We start from the raw sequence: 20365 nt of genomic DNA, 5'->3' as shown, positions 1-20365 counted from the left end.
TCCGAGTCCAGCTCAGCCTTTCAGTTCACGGACATTATTGACCAGCTGGAACAGCTGAGCTATCCACCTACCACCACGGAAGACTCCAGCAGCACAGACACAGACTCCTGGGACTCCGAAACTGCTGCGCCACTGGATGTAAACCTTTTCTTTAGTAACCCTTTTGCTCAAGCCACCGGTGAAAACTTTGTTTTTGACTTTCAGAATAATTTAAAAAATCTCACGCAAGAAGACTGGACAGAGAAGGCACATGTCAATTGATTGATTCTTGATTTTTGTGATGGATCCCTCTATGCTGTTCAGGCTTAGAAATCAAAAGGGTGTGATGTCAGTCACTTTAAGCAAGAAAACTCTAATCCAGTGGCTGGATTTTAAATCACATAACATTGTTGATTTTTTTTTTTTTCACGTATCTCTTCAGTTTCCCTCGAAGTATCCTAGCTTTGGTGCTGCATTATATGCATCACACTGCATCCACAATGTGTCATAATAGGCTACGATGTTTGCAAAATACTGCATTTAGGAAAAAACACTGATTTCAGAGAAGTTAAGTATCATCAGCTGGCTCATGCAGACATCACAAATTACAGTATATTGAAGGATTTCTTTGGCTATAAATGTATCTGTAAGAATCTGATATAATATGCTGTTCCTCCAACACCCGAATGCAACAGTCACTTTTGCACATGCTTGTTAACAAGCAGCTGCATCCAGTAAATTAGCTATTTTCCTGCACTGCAATGAGAGTCCTCATTTAGGTTTTTTTTTGTTTCCACAATCAAAGAAATGGACAATCTTCAAATCAACTATGAAGGAAAGTTTTAAAATATCAACCTATGCAACATATCTGTGGTATACATCGAAAAAGAAATAACCTACGTGGTAATTTAGAAATGGGAATGTGTACACAATCAAATGAGAATAGCAGTCGCCAAAACTTCTTGTGAAGACAATCGTATTTTCTGACTTCAAAGTGCCTTCAGCAGTCCAGCAACAAACAATTACCCTTCTGCTTTGCAGCAGTTTGGAGATACATGCATAGACTATAAAAGCACTTAATCCCCATTGCATTTTGTCTCACCTTCTTTTTCTTTATTTAATCACTGCATAAAAATGCTTACAAATGAATTCATAAAAGTGTCCTTTATATGTGGAAGACAGGTGGTGGTAAACCCGGTGATAGCTTTAACTTTTTCTTTAAAATATGAGTTGTATTCAGAAAAATACCATAATCTTTCTGAGAAATTGATTTGTTAGAAGGAGCAAATACTGTAGGCAACAGTTAGAGCTTCACTGCTTTCATAAATTTCTTTAGTCAGGTGACTTTGACGTGAGACTTTGATCTGTAAGTTTGAAAGCCTAATTGAAAAGACAGTTACTGAAGTGGTCACATCTAATTTAGCAACATTTATTGAGGTAAAACAGTGAAAGTTGTGAAACATCCTTCCTATCTGCCAACCTGATGGATTGGGGGGGTGAAATTCTAAACTTCAGCTTGAAATAGCATTTTTTTTTTTTTTTTTTAGAGTATTTTGCTTTTGTATGAGCAAGAATGTGAAATACCTGACTGAAACCTTGTGATGGAAAGCATCATCTCCTTCAGCCATTTGGTTTTGGGGTTCCCTGTTGCCCAGTTTTGAGTCCTTTGCAGTTTCCAGGAGAGAGTGCAGTACTAGTACAACCAACGCCTCCAAAATAAGCAGCTTACAGTTACAAGCATAACTTTATGCTTGATATTATTCATACTGATTTTCTTAAACGTGGTCTTGATATATCGTTAAAAGACCTTCATTCTTTACTCAAACGTTTTAAAAAAAAATATTATTTCTCAAAATTCTGATAACTAAAACTTCAAGTGAATTCCTCTCAAGCTATGGTAGAACACGAGGAGGTAAAACCTCCTTTAGTCACCCATTTCTTCTAGTTTAGCTTTTACCAAGGTATGATTACTCTTCACAGCACTTGCTTTTATGTTGTGGTTACTGTGTTTGAGTGGAATCACTGTTGTTCCATGAGAAACGTGTCGCCTTTGCCAGTGGCACAGAAAATCAAAACACATTTAGAACAAAGTATTAGGTTGGACCTACAGGAGTGTACAGCAGTTTGATTGCTCTTTTTTGTTTATAAGTGCTATACATTTTTTTTTTTCCTTCTGTTGAATGTGTGTTCTGGCTCTTTGTGTGACTTTATTCATACCTGTGGAGATGCTGTCATGGATGTGTAATGTGACATTTCTAAATAGGCACTTGGAGGAGGTCTTCAGTTGTGTCCAGAGCTGGTACCTTTAAGTGTGTTTTTAGGTGGTTTGTCTTATTTCCTTCCCACAACTAACTACATCATGTAACTTAAAGAAAAACAACAGAAAAAAGACTTCTGTCTGAAAACTCTCTGACAGGTGGTAGAGTCAGGGACAAATACATAGATAAAGATTTAGAGGAAGGCTGTTAATTTCTTTGATCTTTTAAAAAAAGAATCAGGATTCAGCTATTTACATATAACCGTGTCTGCCTCCGCTTCATGTTCCGTGCCTCAATCACAAGCATTCCCTCTGAATGTTTTAGAATTGCTTAATACGGGAATAAATCCAACTAAATTCTCTAGGTTTTCAAAAGATCTTAGGAAAAAGCTGCCTGTGTTTTCAATAAACATGCTTGGCAATCCTGAGAGAAGTCTTGCCAATATGTTTTCTTGCAATGCAGTTAATTTGAAAAGGCGTCTTCAATGTTTTTCTTCTTGTATTTTGCAACTATGCAGATCTTTTATTGGCAATTTTAAATCTCAGGGAGTTTTGGGTTTGTTTTTTTTTTTAAAGTAGTAAGAGTCTTGATGTAATGCCCCCTTTGTTTTCTAGAGGAATGGGAGTGACTAGGATCTCACTCCTTTTGCTTAAAGCAAGATGTGTGGAGCCACAGGTGAGGGACCAGGTGGTGGGGTGGGAGGAGCTTTGACCTGGGTGCAGAGCTGTTCAGTTGAAGGTTTTAGTTATGGGTGTCACCAGGAACACTGGCCTTCATGTCATCTGACTCCTTTGTATACCTGGATTTGGGATGCTTGCGCAAAGACAATGCTGGTCAGCACCTACAAGTCGATATCCCTTGCCGGGGTTGCACATCATGGAGTATTTGCAGTGCTGCTGCCTGTGCCCCTGCTGCCTGTAGTTATATCTGTGCTGTTGTTAATTGATAGCATACAGCTGTTGTGGTTTCTTTCTGTGCTTTTCTGCTTTTCAAAGCTATATGGCTTTTGAGGATGTAGTTGCATACTTAGCTCTGTTGCTTTATTCATGGTTTCCCAGATATGCACAAAAGAGGAGAAAATTTAGTTCGTACGTAGAGTTTTTATTATAGGAAGCAAGCTGTGAGAAAAGGTTCTTCATCATTTCCTCCAGAGGGATAAGTTCAGGTTCACTTTCCAATAGAGATGGAGAGAAAAACAGCCTTCCTTCAAGGGAACGGGATGGCTCAGTGCTTCGCAGTGAACTCGAGCACCAATTGTGAGTTATTTTAGTGCATTAGAGCCATGCCAGGCATCCTCTCCTCTCCGAGCTGTCTCCTGAGGTGGCAGGAGAAGGTGAGAGAAGGAAGGGCTTTCCTTTCTCTGTCTGTTGTTTGTCTTTGGGTAGCATAAGGGAATTGGTGAACTTCAGTGCAGTGTGGTTATGTCCCAAGTACCAGCGATGCTGTTAAGCTTTCAGTGTTGCTCCTTGCGGTTTGTTTTGTTTTGTTTTTACAGTGTTGATACTACTAAAACTTAGTTCCTGGTACTGATTTCTGTTTTTTTTTCTGAGAACAAAAGTTTTCTTTTCAAGAAGGTGAGCAGTATGCTGGCAGGTGTGGAGTTGGTGCCAGCCACCTAACCGAGAGAGCTGGGACCCTTGCAGACCCTGAGCAGAGAAAGCTGCTGCGGGAATTGCATGGCATGAAAAAAGGTGTGAGATTACATAAGAAAAATCAGAAGATCTTTGTCAAGTATCCCATGCATGCTCGCCTTGAGAAGAAAGCATTTGAGGAGCTGTGGTAGGAGCAGAGAAAAGCCTAGGTGCAAACCTTCACTTGTCTGTGGCAAGTGAGTGGTCGTCCTCTCCTCCCCCCAACACTGTCACTTCTGCAGGTACGTTCTTTCATGTTTGCTTTCTGCCCCCATCTTCGGGAGGCGGGGGGGGACACACATATATAGGTACTTAGATTTCTAGTCGACGTACAGGTTTTAGTGCCATGTTTTTCCAGTATGGAGAACCACTGGAGTTTCCAAGTTTGTTCTACTCCAGACTGTGCATCCATCAGCTGTTGCAGCGGTAGCTCAGCGGAGGGAGCATGCTGGAGCTATCGCTCCCACTCCTCAGTGAAATAGGGCTGTTTTCCATCCTTCCACTTCTCCGTTTTCCTATTTTAGCAAATACATGCAGCCATAGAAAGCATGTCAATATTAGTGGCTTTTCAAAATGAGTTAGGCTGATGGGTTTAGCTTTCTTGCAGTACTCAACTTGCGCGTTGCAGTGCAACTAAAAGGCACTAAGAAACGCGTGTCTTGAGTGGGTAATTTAATCTGCACCTGTAGTCCTGTAGGTGTATACTTAGAACCGTTCTATGCTTAAACACATTTATTAAATGTAAAGCACTACATCAGAACACTTTTGATCTTCGTGTATGCAGTTAGTGGAACTCTTTTAATTTGCACAAAACACGGGTCATAGAATATTGTCTGACCTATCCACCACCTGGTTAAACATTGGTAAACTTCACTAGCCTGTGTTATCTATTGTGTATAGACTTTGTAATTTTAAGGTACTCATTCATTATTCAAGTAATACATGATGTATATTTCCCAGGACTTATCATATTTTATCTTAGGATGGAATAGGGTGATACATTGATCTGCTCTCAACTTTCACTTTTATTTCCAGTGAATTTCAGAGTTGCTGGATAATACCAAGTATTGATCTCCTTTTTCCTGTGTATATTTGTATTGTGGTCATAGGTGATTTTGTTTAAGGGATTTTTTTTTTTTTTTGGTTGGTGGCTTGGTTTTGGTTTGGTGTTGGGTTTTGTTTGTTTGTTTTGGTGGTGGTAGTTTTTGTTTAGCTGCAAATCTTGATAAGGGTAAGATTTCGTGGAGACACTAATGAAAGTCATTATAATTTTATGGTTTTTGATGCAAACCTGTCGGTAAGTCATTCCCATTATTGTCATTTTGCAAAAAGTTCTAAGCCATAATTATCTGGTATTGAATGAATGAGTATACAATACAATTTTCCTTGTAGTCCTTTAGCTGTCATTACCTGTAGTTTTTAGTAGATCCTACATCGCACTTGTCACAAATGCTACGTGTATATGTATGGGTATACATATACACTCTCTGTATGAATATGGGGAGACTTTACAGCTCCAAACATGTATCTTAAAATCCACTTAATTTATTATCTGCTTGTGGGCTATCGTAGAATTACTCCACCGGGTGAGCTGTAGCTTTGCAGGTTTCAAATTTGGAGCATGGTTAATTGAACCTGGTTTGCGGGGAAGGTGTTGCTATAAATTTTCCAAAGTCACAATATTCTGCTGTTGTTCGAATGCACAAGGCTCGGATGGCAGCTGAGAGCACGGCTTGTGACAGCCCTGCAGATTGGTAAGAAACGCGAAATGCCTGTTTATCAATACGTACAGGGGTTCGTGTCCCTTGGTTAGAGTGACTCCCCAGTTAAATAGGTGCTGCTCTTTTCAGGAAAGGATTACGTTAAGAAAACAAAGAGGGCTGGAATTTCGTAATTGATCTCTTGAACTTAATCTTTTATATGGTAAATGTTTTATTGAATTACATGTTGGGATTTTTAATATCATTGTGTCTGTTCAGCTTGCCGGTTATGAACCTACAGATTTGTACTAATTCATAATTTTAATTGTTTATGCAATAAAATAAGGAAAACTTTGATATAAATGACAATGTGGGCTTTTTAGCTTTATTTTTCGTTACCCTTGTGTTTGAAATAGAATAAATATTTGTTCTCCTAGCCAAGGCATCTTAGAGTTTTATTACCAGATTTCTCCAGGCAGTTTTCCTCCTGTATACCTTTGTTGAAAGTACAGCACAGCTGGGGCAACTATCAGTGTGTGGTTTTCAAATTACTGTTTTGTGCAGACCTTTTGCTTGGGATACAAATGAGACTAAAAGTCCAGATTTCATTATAGGAATTACGTTTATTGTGGAGATACTTTCTTTTAAACTGGGTATGTCCCTTGAACTCTCTCCTGTATATTTGTTTTTATTGGTAGCCTGTCCTTTATTGTAAACATAGGGTATGGAGGCAATTGCATGTTTTCTAGGTTGAAAGTTCTCTTTCAGGATTCTGACCAATGTATGAGTAAATCCTCTTTTCCTGAATCATGTAAACATTTGCTTAAAAAAAATCAGTAGTACTTGCATAAGTAAACTGAGCAGGCTTCTCGACTAGTTTGAATTGACAATTTTTAAAAATTATTCTTCATATTATGTTTGTTGAGTTATAAAACAAGGAAAACACCCACTCCAAAAAACCTTGCTTTTCAGCAAGGAGGAATTATTGGGCGGCATTGACTCTGACTTCCTTTTGAACATCAGGAGATTTTATAGTACTTTAGTAACAGGGGTTGAATTTGATTAACTTTGCTTTGATTGTTTTTGTTGCAAAGTTAAACCAATTTTACATAGACTTAAGGAAAATATGTATCTGACATAAAGAAGTGATTTAGGTTGAAACCCTGACCATTCATTTCAGCGATGCTGCAAACAGAGGTTTGTGCAAAGTCGTAGTTTGAGCACAGACAGGTCAAAGCTATTAATACAGCATAAAGAGATTTCTGTTTAACACTGTGACAATCTGTAGTCTGTAACAACAGATACATATTCTTTCTTGCCTGCAAATAGTGTAGCCTTTACAAGCGGAGGGAAGGTGGCAAAATAAGGGCAGTCATTTCAGATCCTGGACGTAACTGTAAAACCGGGACCAACGTTAGGACTCTTCTACAGTATCAGGTGTATGTGTAACTTCACAGGTACATACGGTTTCACTGGGGCACGTGCCAAGTGCTATAAACTTGTTCTAACATTTAATGTGATCTGTACCCATTTGAGGATAAGAAAGAAAGAAATCTTTGAATTTAAAGTCTCTTAGATAATTTTTTTAGGCTCTTGGATAATTATTTTTTTCAAGATTCTCTATCTCCCAACTATCCCTCATTATTTTAAAGGGAAGATTTGCAGGGGTAAAATGTATTAGTTGTGATATTTTGAAATAAAGAAGATTGGGGATATTCCAGGATTTCGGTTGTAGTACATTAGCTTGTAGAACACTTTCACTCTAGAAATAGTAATTTGGTCTGTGCGTGCGATGGGTTCAGCAGGGCATTGGGCAGGAGGGGGGTCTGAGTGAAGTCCCATCATCTTCTGGTCAGCCACTGCAGGGCTTTAGCATAAAAAGAATCTCATCTGTTTGTAGTAGTAGTAATAATAATAATAATATAATAATAAAGTTATATCTTTAAAGGGAATCAACCAGTGAAATGCAAGAGGCTCTCCCTTCTGATAAGGAGTCAAATTGCTAACATTTGAACCTCACATAGGTTTTAGTACATCCAATAATGCTCTTTGTTATTGGGATACTATTTTTGTTGTCTGTCTTTGAATTGTTTTAAGCATTCAAGCGTAAAGCTTACAGAACCAGTACTTGCATGTTATTTTTGTCAAGCTTTGCACTCAAATCGGCTTTCTGTGTAGAGATTGAATTTAGATTGAAGAATGGAAATACCCTCTGAAAATTAACTGAGAAGTGATGCCAAAAGCTTATTATCTTACTATCTTATCATCAAGCTTGTTATCTCAGTGTAAACCAAATGAAGTCTGCTTCTGCTTAAACTTTTAGTAAAAGCTAGTCGTATTAATATAATTAGCAAAACCTGTATTCTAATAAACTGGCCTAGTCCCCTAGTGGGAGCTTTTACCATTTAAAATTGTATTAATCTGGGAGAAAAGCCCACAGAGCTGTGAGCTGTGTGCTTTTTTTCTGAAACAACAGATGGCCAGTGATCTTGGTAATGTAAGGTATGACAAATCCTAGATTTGATATTTCAGATCTGAAAATCAAACTCTCGTCTTTTCAGTTAGTGTCACCATGGCCGCAGTGATTTTTTTTAGATTCTGCCTCGGACCTGGACCGCCTCCCTTTTCCTGCTGGAGCTGAATGTTTCCCATAGACTAGAATTTTTCCAAAAGAAACAGAATTTTGCTTTGCACTTCTAAAGGTATGCAGTACTGACAAGGGGTGGCAGGGGAAAGGCAAAAGCTTTTTCTGAGTGTCAGCTGACGTGCTTCTGAAGGCACACAGAGAAATGAGATGTGGGGGTTTAGCATGCCGGTTTTCTAGAGCCACTTGTAAAATTAAAGCTGCAGTTAAAACTCAGATACACAATTTTAAGCCTTCCCCCCCGCCTTTCCTTTTGTGGGAGTTCAAAGGCATGAAACTTAACTTAACTCTCCCTTAACTATTGTGTAAGTATGCTTCAATTTAGCTTGGTTTATAACTGGGGAAAAAAAAAGTCTTAGTATATTTATGGACATCTAGTAGTTTATTAGACTAAAGGCATCACATGACTGATTTCAGACAATAGGAATTTAGAGGCTCCTGATGGTTCAAATAGTAAAATTTAGTGTTATGGTTAAGAAAGTAATCTAGCAGGTTGTTACTCAATTTATTAATTTATTCTTACTCAATTTTTTCATTTGCAGAAAATAGTTGTAATTTTTCAGTATCAGTTTCTTTTTAGTCTTGGAGCTTGATCGGGAAGGTGGTTTCACCTCCCTAGCATGTTGCCTGCTGCTGTCCCTAATGTGAGACCAAAACTGGTTTATGCTAATGTAGTAAATTACAAGTCAGACTTAAAACCTGGCTGCTGCGTGCTTTCTTCCTTGCTTTCTCTGGCATTGCTGATTGTCGTCAGGTGATAGTTTTCCAAAATTTTCCTTCACTACCCATATCTCTGAAGTTTGCAAGGGCTAAAGAAGGGTATTCCCTGTGAAATGCCTGACAGGTTAGAGAAGATCTCTGCTGTATTTCTATTAGCAAGGCAAATAAGAATGGATTTTGGATATTGGACACTAAATAGATGTATTGAGGAAAACAAAAACAATTGTATGTTAACTGTAATAATGTCAGTGAGAGGGATGGGATTTGAGTACTCTTGAAGAAAATACAAGGTAAGGTGGACATGAGCCGGCAATGTGCACTCGCAGCCCAGAATGCCAGTCATACCCTGGGCTGCATCAAAAGAAGCGTGGCCAGCAGGTCGAGGGAGGTGGTTCTGCCCCTCTGCTCTGCTCTGGTGAGACCCCACCTGGAGTACTGCGTCCAGCTCTGGAGCCCTCAGCATAAGAAAGACACGGACCTGTTGGAGCGGGTCCAGAGGAGGGCCACGAAAATGATCAGGGGGATGGAACACCTCTCCTATGAAGAAAGGCTGAGAGAGTTGGGGTTGTTCAGCCTAGAGAAGAGAAGGCTTCGGGGACACCTTCTTGCAGCCTATCAGTACTTAAAGGGGGCTTATAAAAAAGATGGCGGCAAACTTTTTAGCAGGGCCTGTTGCGACAGGTCAAGGGGGAATGGCTTTAAACTAAAGGGGGGTAGATTTAGACTAGATATAAGGAAGACATTTTTTTACGCTGAGGGTGGTGAAACACTGGCACAGGTTGCCCAGAGAGGTGATGGATGCCCCATCCGTGGAAACATTCAAGGTCAGGTTGGACGGGGCTCTGAACAACTTGATTTAGTTGAAGAACCGCCCCCCACGGCAGGGGGGGTTGGACTAGATGATCTTTAGAGGTCCCTTCCAACTCAAACTATTCTGTGATTCTGTAAGGTCATTGTTACAGCAGCTGGCTTAAGGTTGTTTTGTAATCCCATCATGAACTTCTCATGACTGGTTTTGTATAATATTCTAAACATATTTCTTTTTCAAATTTGAGTATGAACCTTCACATCTGTATACACTGAAGATCCTCTCAGTAAAAAGTAGAGTGGACAAACATTTGTATTAAGTCATAGTTTTATATATTGGGTAGAGGCTTTCGCATTTTTATACCTGGACAAAAGAAGAGGCAGCATAAACAATAATAAAACAATTTGACAATATTATACAGTAACTGTGAAAGATAAGGCTAGCATCCTCACTGAAGTCCGTAGCTGTGTTCATGCAAAATGCAGTGCTTTTGCAATGTTTTACTGTTAAACTTGATTTTTTTTTTTTTTCCCCAATTATATGCATGCTGGTCTTTTTATGAAACTGTGGTTTTGTTTGCTTAAGGATACATGGTTATAACTACATAGTGTAATTAACTAAGAAGTATTAGTATTCTTAAAGAGCTTTGCGTACGTGGAGTATTACACCGAACTGTCACATTTTTTTGATGTTGCATTGAGTTAAGTGCATTTGTGTGTGATGTGAAAGCAGAAATTTGTCATGTACAGAATTCAGTCGTGTCTGTGAGGGTCTGGTTTACATCGCTGAATACCCATGTCATTGCTCGGAAACCTTGAGTAATGCTTACAGTGACGTTTCCCATTTTGGGATGTTTGTGTTATGACTTACATGTAGAGAACAAATTTCCACTTCATGCAGAATGTTGAAACATGGCAACATCCCTCTCAAAGAATAGTCCCTTTTAATATACCTGGAGGATGCTGCTGCCTGTGGGGCAGGGAAGACCTCTGTGCACCAGGGTTTGATGTCGGAGGAAATCATTCACGTGTTTTGATCTTCACACCAGTATTTCTACCTAATTAGGAGTTTTCTACACTGAACAGCTGTTCCACAGCAGCAACTCTTGCTCCAGCTGTTGTATGGATTCTTCCTTTACTATCCTTCCCCAGGAGAATAGAGAATTGCTGTACATCTACCTGCTTGACTGCGAGCTCCCCCCTTGCTGCTGTAGTGGAGAAATACTGTTGGATTACGAGAATGAAAATTTTGGTACATGCTTGTAACGTCATCTGCCAAGATATGCCATCATACTGAGTTTATATCAAACATTTAAACAAATGTTAGCAAAAAAGCTAACCCGAGCTGCTCCATGACATTTTATAGCCTTTTCTAGAAAATACAAATTTCGGAAGTCACATTAACCTCGGAAAGTCCCTTTGCAGAATTTTCCATTTAAGTTGACAGCCTATTACAAGTTGCAGCTGCAACAGCTCCTTCCTGGATTCTTTATTGCTTTCATCCTAGGGAAATAAACAGTAGACTACAGGGTGTCCTCCTATAGCTATCAGCGTGCAGGGGAAGGGTGCTTCTGGCCCCGAAGAAGCGATAGGCATTTGCATCTGTAGGTTAGCCCCCTCCCAGGCCTGGGGAGAGGGGAAGCCCTGTGCTTCTGCATCATGGGTTCTGCTTTTTGTTTCAGGCTTCTTGAGGAGCTGAACATGCCTCTCATTTTCATAAATCACTCTGGCTTTGAGCAACTGGGTTATTGCTGTCAGATACAAATGGTCAAGCGTTTGAAATGAATTTAATGGCCAGCTTCTGCTGTTGGAGGTTATAAAAACTAGAACAACTCAATTGACATAGGCAGGCAGTTGAGTTTGTAGCAAGTTATATCCCTTTTGCTCCCCTTGTATCTGAACATTTGGTCTGTCCAGAAGCAATTCAAGTTTCAAATTCTGGAACGTGTTGCTACATCATGTTAAATTCCAAGAATTTAAAGAAGCTCCTCACCCCTGTAAGCTTGTAGCTTATTAGTTTCTAAGCTGTTGTTTCAGCATCCCTGACATGTAAAAGCAAACTTCTAATAAACTCCTGTCCCTGTATAGGTGAAACAAATGCCAGATGTTGTTGCTTTCCTGTGCTAATATTAAAAGCAGTGGGAATGAAGGAAATGCTCAGGCAGAAACAAAAATCCGCTCCAGAATGACTGTGCTTGACTAGTGTATTAATAGTTAACTCCACAGCCTCGAAGATCTGAATCTCTTCCAGGTGACCGAGTTCAGCACTGTTTAGCTTCCTGCATTTGTCAATGTGAAAATACGTGCTTGGGCTCCCTCGCCATTGACACGCTGCTGGGCGCCTTGCAGTGGTTTTGCTTCCTGAGCCAGAGAGCAGCAGCCGTTCCTGCCAGTAGTGAATCGAAAAGCTCGTAACTGCTTCTCCTCCAGCACGCGTGCCCTGTGTCTGTGTCAAGAAATACTGGATATCCACAGGGGCTGATTTTTTTTTAAAGCTTTTTGGGATGATTTTTAAGTAGTCTGGGCATGGATGAGTTGGCATTTTTGGCTTCGCTGTTGATTTTTCTGTTTGCCTTTGGTCAGGTGATTTAGCCCTTGCTCTCTGCTTGTAATGCACAACAAATCATGCTGGGGAGGGTTGCAAGCGTGGCTGAGGGTTTGAGCAGCGTGGTGAAAGTGGTAGATACTGAAGTGCTTGGTACCCATTCAGTTGCCTGATCTGATGAAGCTTGTCTGTTTATCATAGGGAAGATCAGAAAAAAAAAAAAAGGTGAGCTTAGGTAGGAATTTTGTGGGCGTAGTGTGAGTAATTGGAGTGTCTGTTGCCTTCGTTTGGTTCCAAAAAGCAGATCATCTTGAACAGTCGTTTTCACTGTGAACCCCCAAGGGGTGTCTGTGTGCTCTTTCTAAGGGGTCTGCAGAGGAGGGGAGAGCAGCTACTGTTCATAGGCTTAAATTCACTGTAATGGTGCTTTATGTCAGAAATCTCTAAAGGGTCCACAAATGAAATAATAATATAAAAAAAACCTGACAATTAATAATCTAAAGCAAAGCAGTGCATGTTACTCCTGCTTCAGACAGGTTTTGCTGTGCAAGAGGATTGTGTCCATCTAGTTAATACTCAGTGCTGCAGAATTGTTCTCCTTTGAGATCAGTAGATTATTCTATTCATATACTTAGAAGAACCAGGAATGAAATCTCTTGCATGGTCCCTTTTTGTATAGCAATATGTTTTCCTCTCCCATCGGGACAATTTTGGAGATTCCCTGATTTCTGAGTGTTTTTTTAATGAGCTTTATCTTCTGGATTTTTTTTCTGGAGTGGAGAGTAGTGGAATGATTTGTCCTAGCTTTTCCCTCGGGTGAAAAGCAATTCTTATTTTAAAAAAGAATTATTAAAAGCTGTATTCTTGTTACTACGCTGTAATCCTATGTTGCAAACCCCGCTGCTACTCAACAAAATCCAACAGGATTTGAGCACTTTTTCCTAGACACTAAACAGTTTATCCTTTCCCTTAAATGCAGTTGTAAAGGTGTCTGTCCTTACTGCGCTGCCACATTAACAGCTGGGTTGCAGGGAACACGCCATTTGCTTTGAGATATGCACTTAAGTCTTTGGATGTATATGCCTTTTTTCTTTTTTTCTTTTGCCTTTTTTTAATAACGTGAGATTGCAGTTATGGTTTACCGTAACAGTGGGTAATCGTCTTAGATGCACTACCTTTGAAACCTTTTTCTCCCCTTTTCCACTCCATCTTCTTGTTCTCTTCCCACCCAGGCCTCCCAGTGGACCATCCTCAGCTCTCTTCGCTCGTGCTGAAGAGTCCCCTGGGCTTGAACCCGGCATTTAAGGTGAACTTGAATGCAGCCGGCCAGGGTTCATCTCCTCTTCTGAGTCCTGTCCTTAGTGATGCTGGCGGTGCCAGGATAGAAGAGGATGATGAAATGAAACGTAAGGTAAGATAATGATGAGACTGGGAATTTACATCACGAGACAAGTGATGGTTTCAGATGAGGAGCTGTGCTTGTTGGACGCTGAATGCTGATTGCATTATATTTTGTGGTAGAATAGATGTGTTTGGTGGTTAGTGTTAAAAACTTCAGTGCTGAAGGTTTGGCCGGGTCTGTTTGTTTCGCTGTTGTGGCTGGAGTGCCCGCTGCCATCTTGGCGTAGGGGTCTTCTCAGCCTCAGCTGCTGGGACCACCTCCCGCTGTTTTAGCAGTAATCACTGCCAAGGGCCCCAGCACAGCAGGGAGCTGAGCTCAAAATCTGCCTTTTATACCTCAGAATGGAAACAAGAGTTTCCATTGGAAACTCCATGGAACTCCATGTTTCCTCCATGGAAACGAGTTCAGATTGGACGTTAGGAAAAGGTTCTTTACCGAGAGGGTAGTCGGTCCGTGGAACAGGCTCCCCTGGGAAGTGGTCACGGCACCAAGCCTGTCAGAATTCAAGGAGCATTTGGATGACACTCTTAGTCAGTGTTAGGCAGTCCTGCAAGGAGCAGGGAGTTGGACTCGATGATCCTTATGGGTCCCTTCCAACTTGAGATATTCTAAGAGATGTGGCTTCCTGAGATAAGCTGTTTGGGGGAAACGGTTGATATGTATTTGATATAAAACAGTAGCAGTGCACTTGGTGCCTTTTGGGCTGTAATTATTATATTAGAATGTAAAAAAACCCTTGTCTGTGTGCTGAGACTATTGAAAGGACACTCCAAAGCAGGTGAATTGTTCAAGGTGATTCGTCAGGGTGGTATTCTGAAAGGCTGGTGGGGGAGGTGTCTGTCGATTCTGGAAATCGGTTGCCTTTGGCTCATTCAGTAATGAAAAATTTTGTCACATGGTGACGTTTAATCTGTCCTTGTCCTTGCAGAATGCTGTCATGTGTTTAACCTGTGTCAGCTCACTGGACTGTGCTGTCAGTGCAAAGTGCTGTGTGTCATTAATAAAAATGTGTTTTAAAAAATTTCATTTACCAGCGTAGAGAACAGCACAGAGCTACCATTTCTTAATATATAAGGTACGTTCTTCCTAGGTTCCTTACTTCCCACACAGTCTCACCACGGTCTCATTGATCCATCTCACCATACATTGGTCCTCCAAGCCATTCTTTCTAATCATAACAGGACCTTTAGAGTGGTCCTGAGGTGTCTTCTCTCGGGCTGTAGGGGACCTGAGCTCAACTTCAGCTCTCTCAGCAGCAGGCATCACGATGAATCCTCTTACACCCAGTCAGTCACGAGCTTGTTCAGCAGAGCTGGCTGTATCATTGAAGCTGCCCTCTCCATGGCTGACTCTTCTGTCTGGTGAGAGGTGGACAATGCTCTGGCCTTGCGGAAGCTTGAGGCTTGCTTTCTGAAAAGAGGGGGGCAAAAACACCTCTGACTTTGTGGGTGCAACAAGTGTCAAAGCAAGAACAACTTTAGGTCTTCAAGATGTCTAGGTACTGATCCTTAGCCTAGGTTGCTTCCCTTAATTTCCACCAGTAAGCACTGGTTGCCTTAACTGGGAACTCCCCAACATGATGTGGGGTATTCCTCACCCCCATGTAGAGCTCAGGATTCACCCTTGCTTTCTCAGGTAATCCTAATCACAAAATGTTTTTGTTTTGGAGGTGATTTCACCTTTAGTCCTTGAGACATGAACTTCAGCTCCTCGCTCTGTGCTTCAGCACCACCGAGCAAGGCCTCTCTGCCCCAGTGCATCATCTGTATCCATATCCTCTTGCGCACTGGAACACTGCAGAGCCTTTCTGAAAGGTGAAGTAAGTGGTGGTAGTCCACAAATTCTGACCAGCGTCTCCCAGGAGCTTCTCCAGAGTCCCATGTACTCTGTGCAGCAAGCCTCCTCTTGTCTATGTGGCAAAGCTGACGTACTGCTTCATACTGACATTTGATCGTGTACTTTGGTAAGCAATGGCTTCGTGTGCCTCCACAGTTTTTCAAAATGGCAGAGATGGCCAGATGTCAGTGTGTGATTCAGATTTTCTTTTTTATCCACACTGCACCATGTTATCAGGCTTTCACAGTGGTTGCTAGCAATAACAAGAATCTGCAACCACAGAATCGTTGAGGTTGGAAGGGACCTCTTGAATCTTCTAGTCCAGCCAGCTCCTCTTTCTTAAGCAATGACTCCAAGCATTTAGATGCACTCAGGTGAAATAAATGAGTGCGTGTGTATACATACATTGACACATGCATTCTTTGACTACTTTTCAGGTGTGGATAACAAATTACGAGACTTTGCCTTTGTAGGGGCATGGTATATAGTAACTGACAAACTGCACACCACAGAACACTGCATTTCTCCCAGTAAGATAGAGAAGTCCACCTAACAGCAGACTTCTGTGACCATTTTTCTGTAAGCTGCTTTGCTCCCCTTGCCTTGCCTTGCCTACTTGCAGAGAAAGAGCAGCCAGGTTTGTTGACTCTTCGGTACTTGAGAAGGATCCAGGACCTTCCATTACAGTGCAAGGAAGGCTCCATCGTCCAAACTCAGTTCCTTATGCAGCCAGTGGGCACACTGTAATCTATAGTTTTAATCTCAAAGTTACACTTTGAGTGTAATCTCAAAGAAGAAACCACCTTGTGTGCTCTTTACTCCTGCTTTTCTGCTCATCCCATCCAATGTTCTGGTTGTCTTACCTCTGTCAGGATCCTCAGGCAAGAAGGTCACAGGCCCATGCTGTTTGCTGTCTTCACCATGTCGTTGGGTACTTCTTGGTGCCAGCAGGTGCAAGCTTGCTCACTCTTGTTTCATCTCAGTTGATGATCTGGAGATCTCTGCACCGTATGTCCTGACTGTCAGCTGCTGAGGGAACATACAGCACTCTTGCCACGAGCAAAGGTGCCACTCTGGATTTAGTGCTTCCAAAGCTCACTTCTCCCGTGATTGCTTCTGAATGCTAAGGGACCTTTCTGAGATCTGCCGTGCAGCTCGGTGGAGCCAAGTGCTGCAGCATGAGAGACACAAGTAGCTCTTCGCAGGACAATCCTCCAGGCACTCTTCTCCTGGAGACCCCAAATAACTGAGTCAGATCGTGTGATGCTGTTAAGGACTACCCATAGTGTGGATGTGATATGAGTACGTGCTTGCAGGAGAGAGGAAGGTTTAACCAGTAACTGGGAGTTGAGATGGAAACAACCCAAGTCTGTTGGTTGTTTCCACCTACCTACCCCCAATTTTCAGCCTCCCTATCTCATTTAGACTTTTTGAGGTAGAGTTTATAGCTTTGACAGATCACTCGACCGTTAGTTTTTCAATAGTTTTTTTAAAAATACTTCCTCTCATTTATCCTTATAATTGGCATAGTATATACCCTAGAAATAACGAGCAGTGACTGCCTTGTCTGTCCTAAATGCTGAAGCCCAATCCTTTCTGCCTCATTTTGCAAAGTCTGATATTTCAGCAGCTTGAGTTCTCTTTCAGGTTGAAACTAATTTATAAAAGTGAGAATCCTGGAAGGGAATTTTATTGTAATTGGTCTTAAGCTTGGCCAACTTCTGAGACTTCTCCATTTGAAGACAGTGTTTTAAGGGAAATAAACCCAGGCAGAAACCAATGTTGAATTGGTTAAATTTAACCAAGTTAAATTTCACAGCAGTTTTACAGCTTTATTGTACAAGAAAAATGTAATCTTACAATATCACTATTAATAGAGCTCTGATTTTAAGGGTACTGATGCCGCTGTAATTCCACCTGGTTAATCAGGGCATTTATATGTAAACTCTTCAGCAAACTCTTCAACTCTTGCAGTGTGTGCTTTCCACTCCGTGCTGCTGTGATGCTGTTGTTGCTGTACTGAAACCTTGAGAAAAGCTGAGTTTTTTTTGTTACTTTTGAAGTCACTGTGGTTTTCCTTCATCTTACTGGTAGATTTCTCCCTGTTCCTTTTCTAATGGAGGTTGGTTGTAGCAACCTGGTTTAAAAGAGGGTAGAAGCTGGGCTTTTTTGGTGTGGGTTTTTTGGTGGGTTCCCCCCACCCGGAGTTATTTTTAACACAGTTGAAGTCTGGTGTTTGAAGTGAAAAGTTAAGCATTTTTGGTTACGTGGAATTATTATTTACTTGTTCATTTATTTCCAGACTCGATAGTTTTGTGACATTGTGATCTATGTGCAAGGCAGACAGGAAGGTCTTTCTTAGTCTCATAGTCCTTTATCTTTGGCCTTTGTGAATTCAGAGTAGAGCTCTTCACTCGACATGAGCTGGTGTTACTGCATCTAGCGAGTGTTTGAAGGTTTCCAGGTGGGATCGTATGTACATAATAAAGTGAAATACTAGTTTTTCCAAGTGGGGATATTTGCCGTGATGCCTGCTATGGTTGTAGGGATGTTTTCTTTGGACTTTGAAAGCAGACTGCCTCCTCAGAGAGTTTCGGGGTTTATTTTTTTTCAGGCATGAATTAATTTTCTTTCCTCTTGCAATGACCGGCAATGAAGGTGTTTGGCAGGGCCAAATGAAGGTGTTGCACTGTGACAGCCGTACCACTTTGTGGTGCTTCTGGTACAGGGTCTGCCTAGCAGCTGCTGCCAGGACTCAGCACAGGGGATTCAGTTAGGACTGGTGTAAGGCCAAAAAAAAGAAAATTAAGGGCACTAAATTTCAGCAGGGAGCAATTTGGAAAGCAGCAGGAACATCAGAGAGTAAACAGAAAGTGATGATGCAGTGGGGAGGGAGAAGGGAAGAGAAGATGCTTGAGGAATGAAAAGCATCTTCTGTTCCTCGAGCTGGCACGCAGTCAGCTGGAAAATAAAGTGAAAAGCTGCAGAAGTGCTCAAAGGTGGTGAAAATGGTAATTCATGCAGGCTATGAAAAGTGCGAGGTTGTGGGCACGGTGTGTTTTGGCCTTCACGCTCTGTAGGTTTTTAAGGAAGAAACAATCCAGAAAAATATTTTTGAGAGTGGGGGAAAAAGCACTCAAGTGAGGATCAAAACACAAGGTGTGAATTAGGGACAGGCAGGGTCCTTTCTAGAGTTCTCAAGAGTATACTAAGTTATATACATTGCTTGAGAGTAACTCTTTAAGCAACTGTTTTAAATGGATACGAGATGGTGGCGGGTCCAGGTGAGCTGGGAGGCTACCAGGGAGTCCCCAGAGTGGAGAGGCGATGCTGAGGAGAGGGATGAAGCCAGTGGATGCGCATGTGTGCAGGGATGCTGTGCAGAGCTTGCAGCAGGGTCATCTCTGCCTTGGCTACAGAGAGGAGGCTCCCTGTGATCACCTCTTGTTGCAGCCTGTGGTTGATTCCATAATCTAGGGTTTGCTTTGCCTTGGGAAACTCTCTATTTTTTTTCCATAGGAGTTCATCCCTTCTGGGCATTGTGCACTATAGTATCCTGTGCAGAACCCAGGAGGAGGCGTACACAAAGCTGTGTTACACAAAAAAAAATCTGTTAGCAGTAATTCTCATATCATGTAAGAGACTGCTGAAGTTATAGTCAAGCTAGCGTGCGTTGTTCCATCAGCTTATAAACAGGGTGTTTCAGAACAGCTAAGTGCTGCAAGAGGAAGTTGGTAAGTGAGATAAAAGAGCTGTGTCACCTTGGTCTCCAGGGAGGTCAGAAAAATGATGTCGTATCCTTTGCGAAGAGGCTGTTTGAGAAGGGTGCCCACTGAGGTTCAAAAGCATTTTGAGGGTTTATGAGGCTACAGTTAGGTAAATAGCCCAAGAAAAAATAAAAAATACCTGAAGCCAAGATTAGTTAGGACTTTCCCTGACACCATGTACCTGAGACAGGTACATTAAAGTTAAGAGGATGGCTCTGGAGGAAATAGAAGAAAGTATGTCCTCTGGTACCCCTAGGGAGGTGGCTGATGTGTGGGACTACAGTAACTAGCATAAAATAACCTGAAAAGAGGCTAGACAGTTTCTCAAAATTAATTATTTGGGGATACACACCGCCGGGGGTTCTGTGTGGCTAAGATGAACTCAATAGATACATTACTGAGCAACCAGGAAAACATCTCCTCCATGAGCAATATTGAGATGGAGGATTTAGAAGCACTGAGTAGCTGTGCTGGTGGCACTGGAGGGCATCTCAAAGTGTCTCTCAAAAGAGAATTTTTTATTAACGTGGTACGTACAAGGAAAAGGGAGAAATAATTTCAAAGGGAGAGAATAATTTCAAAGCTGTGTTATCCTCAAGAGGGACAAAGATGGGGAAGGCCAGATTTTCATGTAACTCAAATGGGTTTGCTGTCATTTGTTTTCACCAGGTGAGGATTTGGCACAAAACTGTGGCACAACATAGTGAGCTAAGGGGGCAAAGCAGCATCTTAGCTTGAAATGTGATTAGTTCCTTAATATTACTTATGTAATTTTTAATAATGTATGTTTTCAGGCTAACTCTGATTGTGGTTTGTTGCAGCTGCAGAACATCTCTTTTCACCATTTCATTCTTTTGTGCTTTCATGTCCATTCTGTCTTCTCTTTTCTTTAAATAGCAGCCCTGGAGCAACCATGCAGCTAACAACTACTGTAGTTTGATTTTGTGTTTTCTTAACTAATTAATATGATCTTCAAAGGATTTGGGTAAAAGCTGTGATTGGAAATAGAAAAGTTTTGGTAAAGGTCTGTGTTGCGGATCTGCTGAACTCCGTTCGGTTAGAGAAGTTAAAACCTA

General features: G+C 41.3%; 1 protein-coding gene across 10 annotated transcripts in view; it reads left to right on the top strand.

The window, feature by feature from the left end:
• FARP2 (FERM, ARH/RhoGEF and pleckstrin domain protein 2) overlaps positions 1-20365 on the top strand; it is an 83673-nt gene that overhangs the window by 46647 nt on the left and 16661 nt on the right. For all 10 annotated transcript variants that reach the window (XM_076341882.1, XM_076341881.1, XM_076341883.1 and 7 more), the window contains one exon: positions 13517-13695. In XM_076341882.1, the coding sequence (XP_076197997.1) occupies positions 13517-13695 (179 nt within the window). The remainder of the gene's footprint in view (positions 1-13516; positions 13696-20365) is intronic.

The sequence above is a fragment of the Aptenodytes patagonicus genome, chromosome 6 (assembly GCF_965638725.1).
Source record: "Aptenodytes patagonicus chromosome 6, bAptPat1.pri.cur, whole genome shotgun sequence".
Taxonomy (NCBI): Eukaryota; Metazoa; Chordata; class Aves; order Sphenisciformes; family Spheniscidae; genus Aptenodytes; species Aptenodytes patagonicus.
Note: the sequence above shows the minus strand (reverse complement) of the source record. Positions and strands in the feature narration are given on the sequence as shown.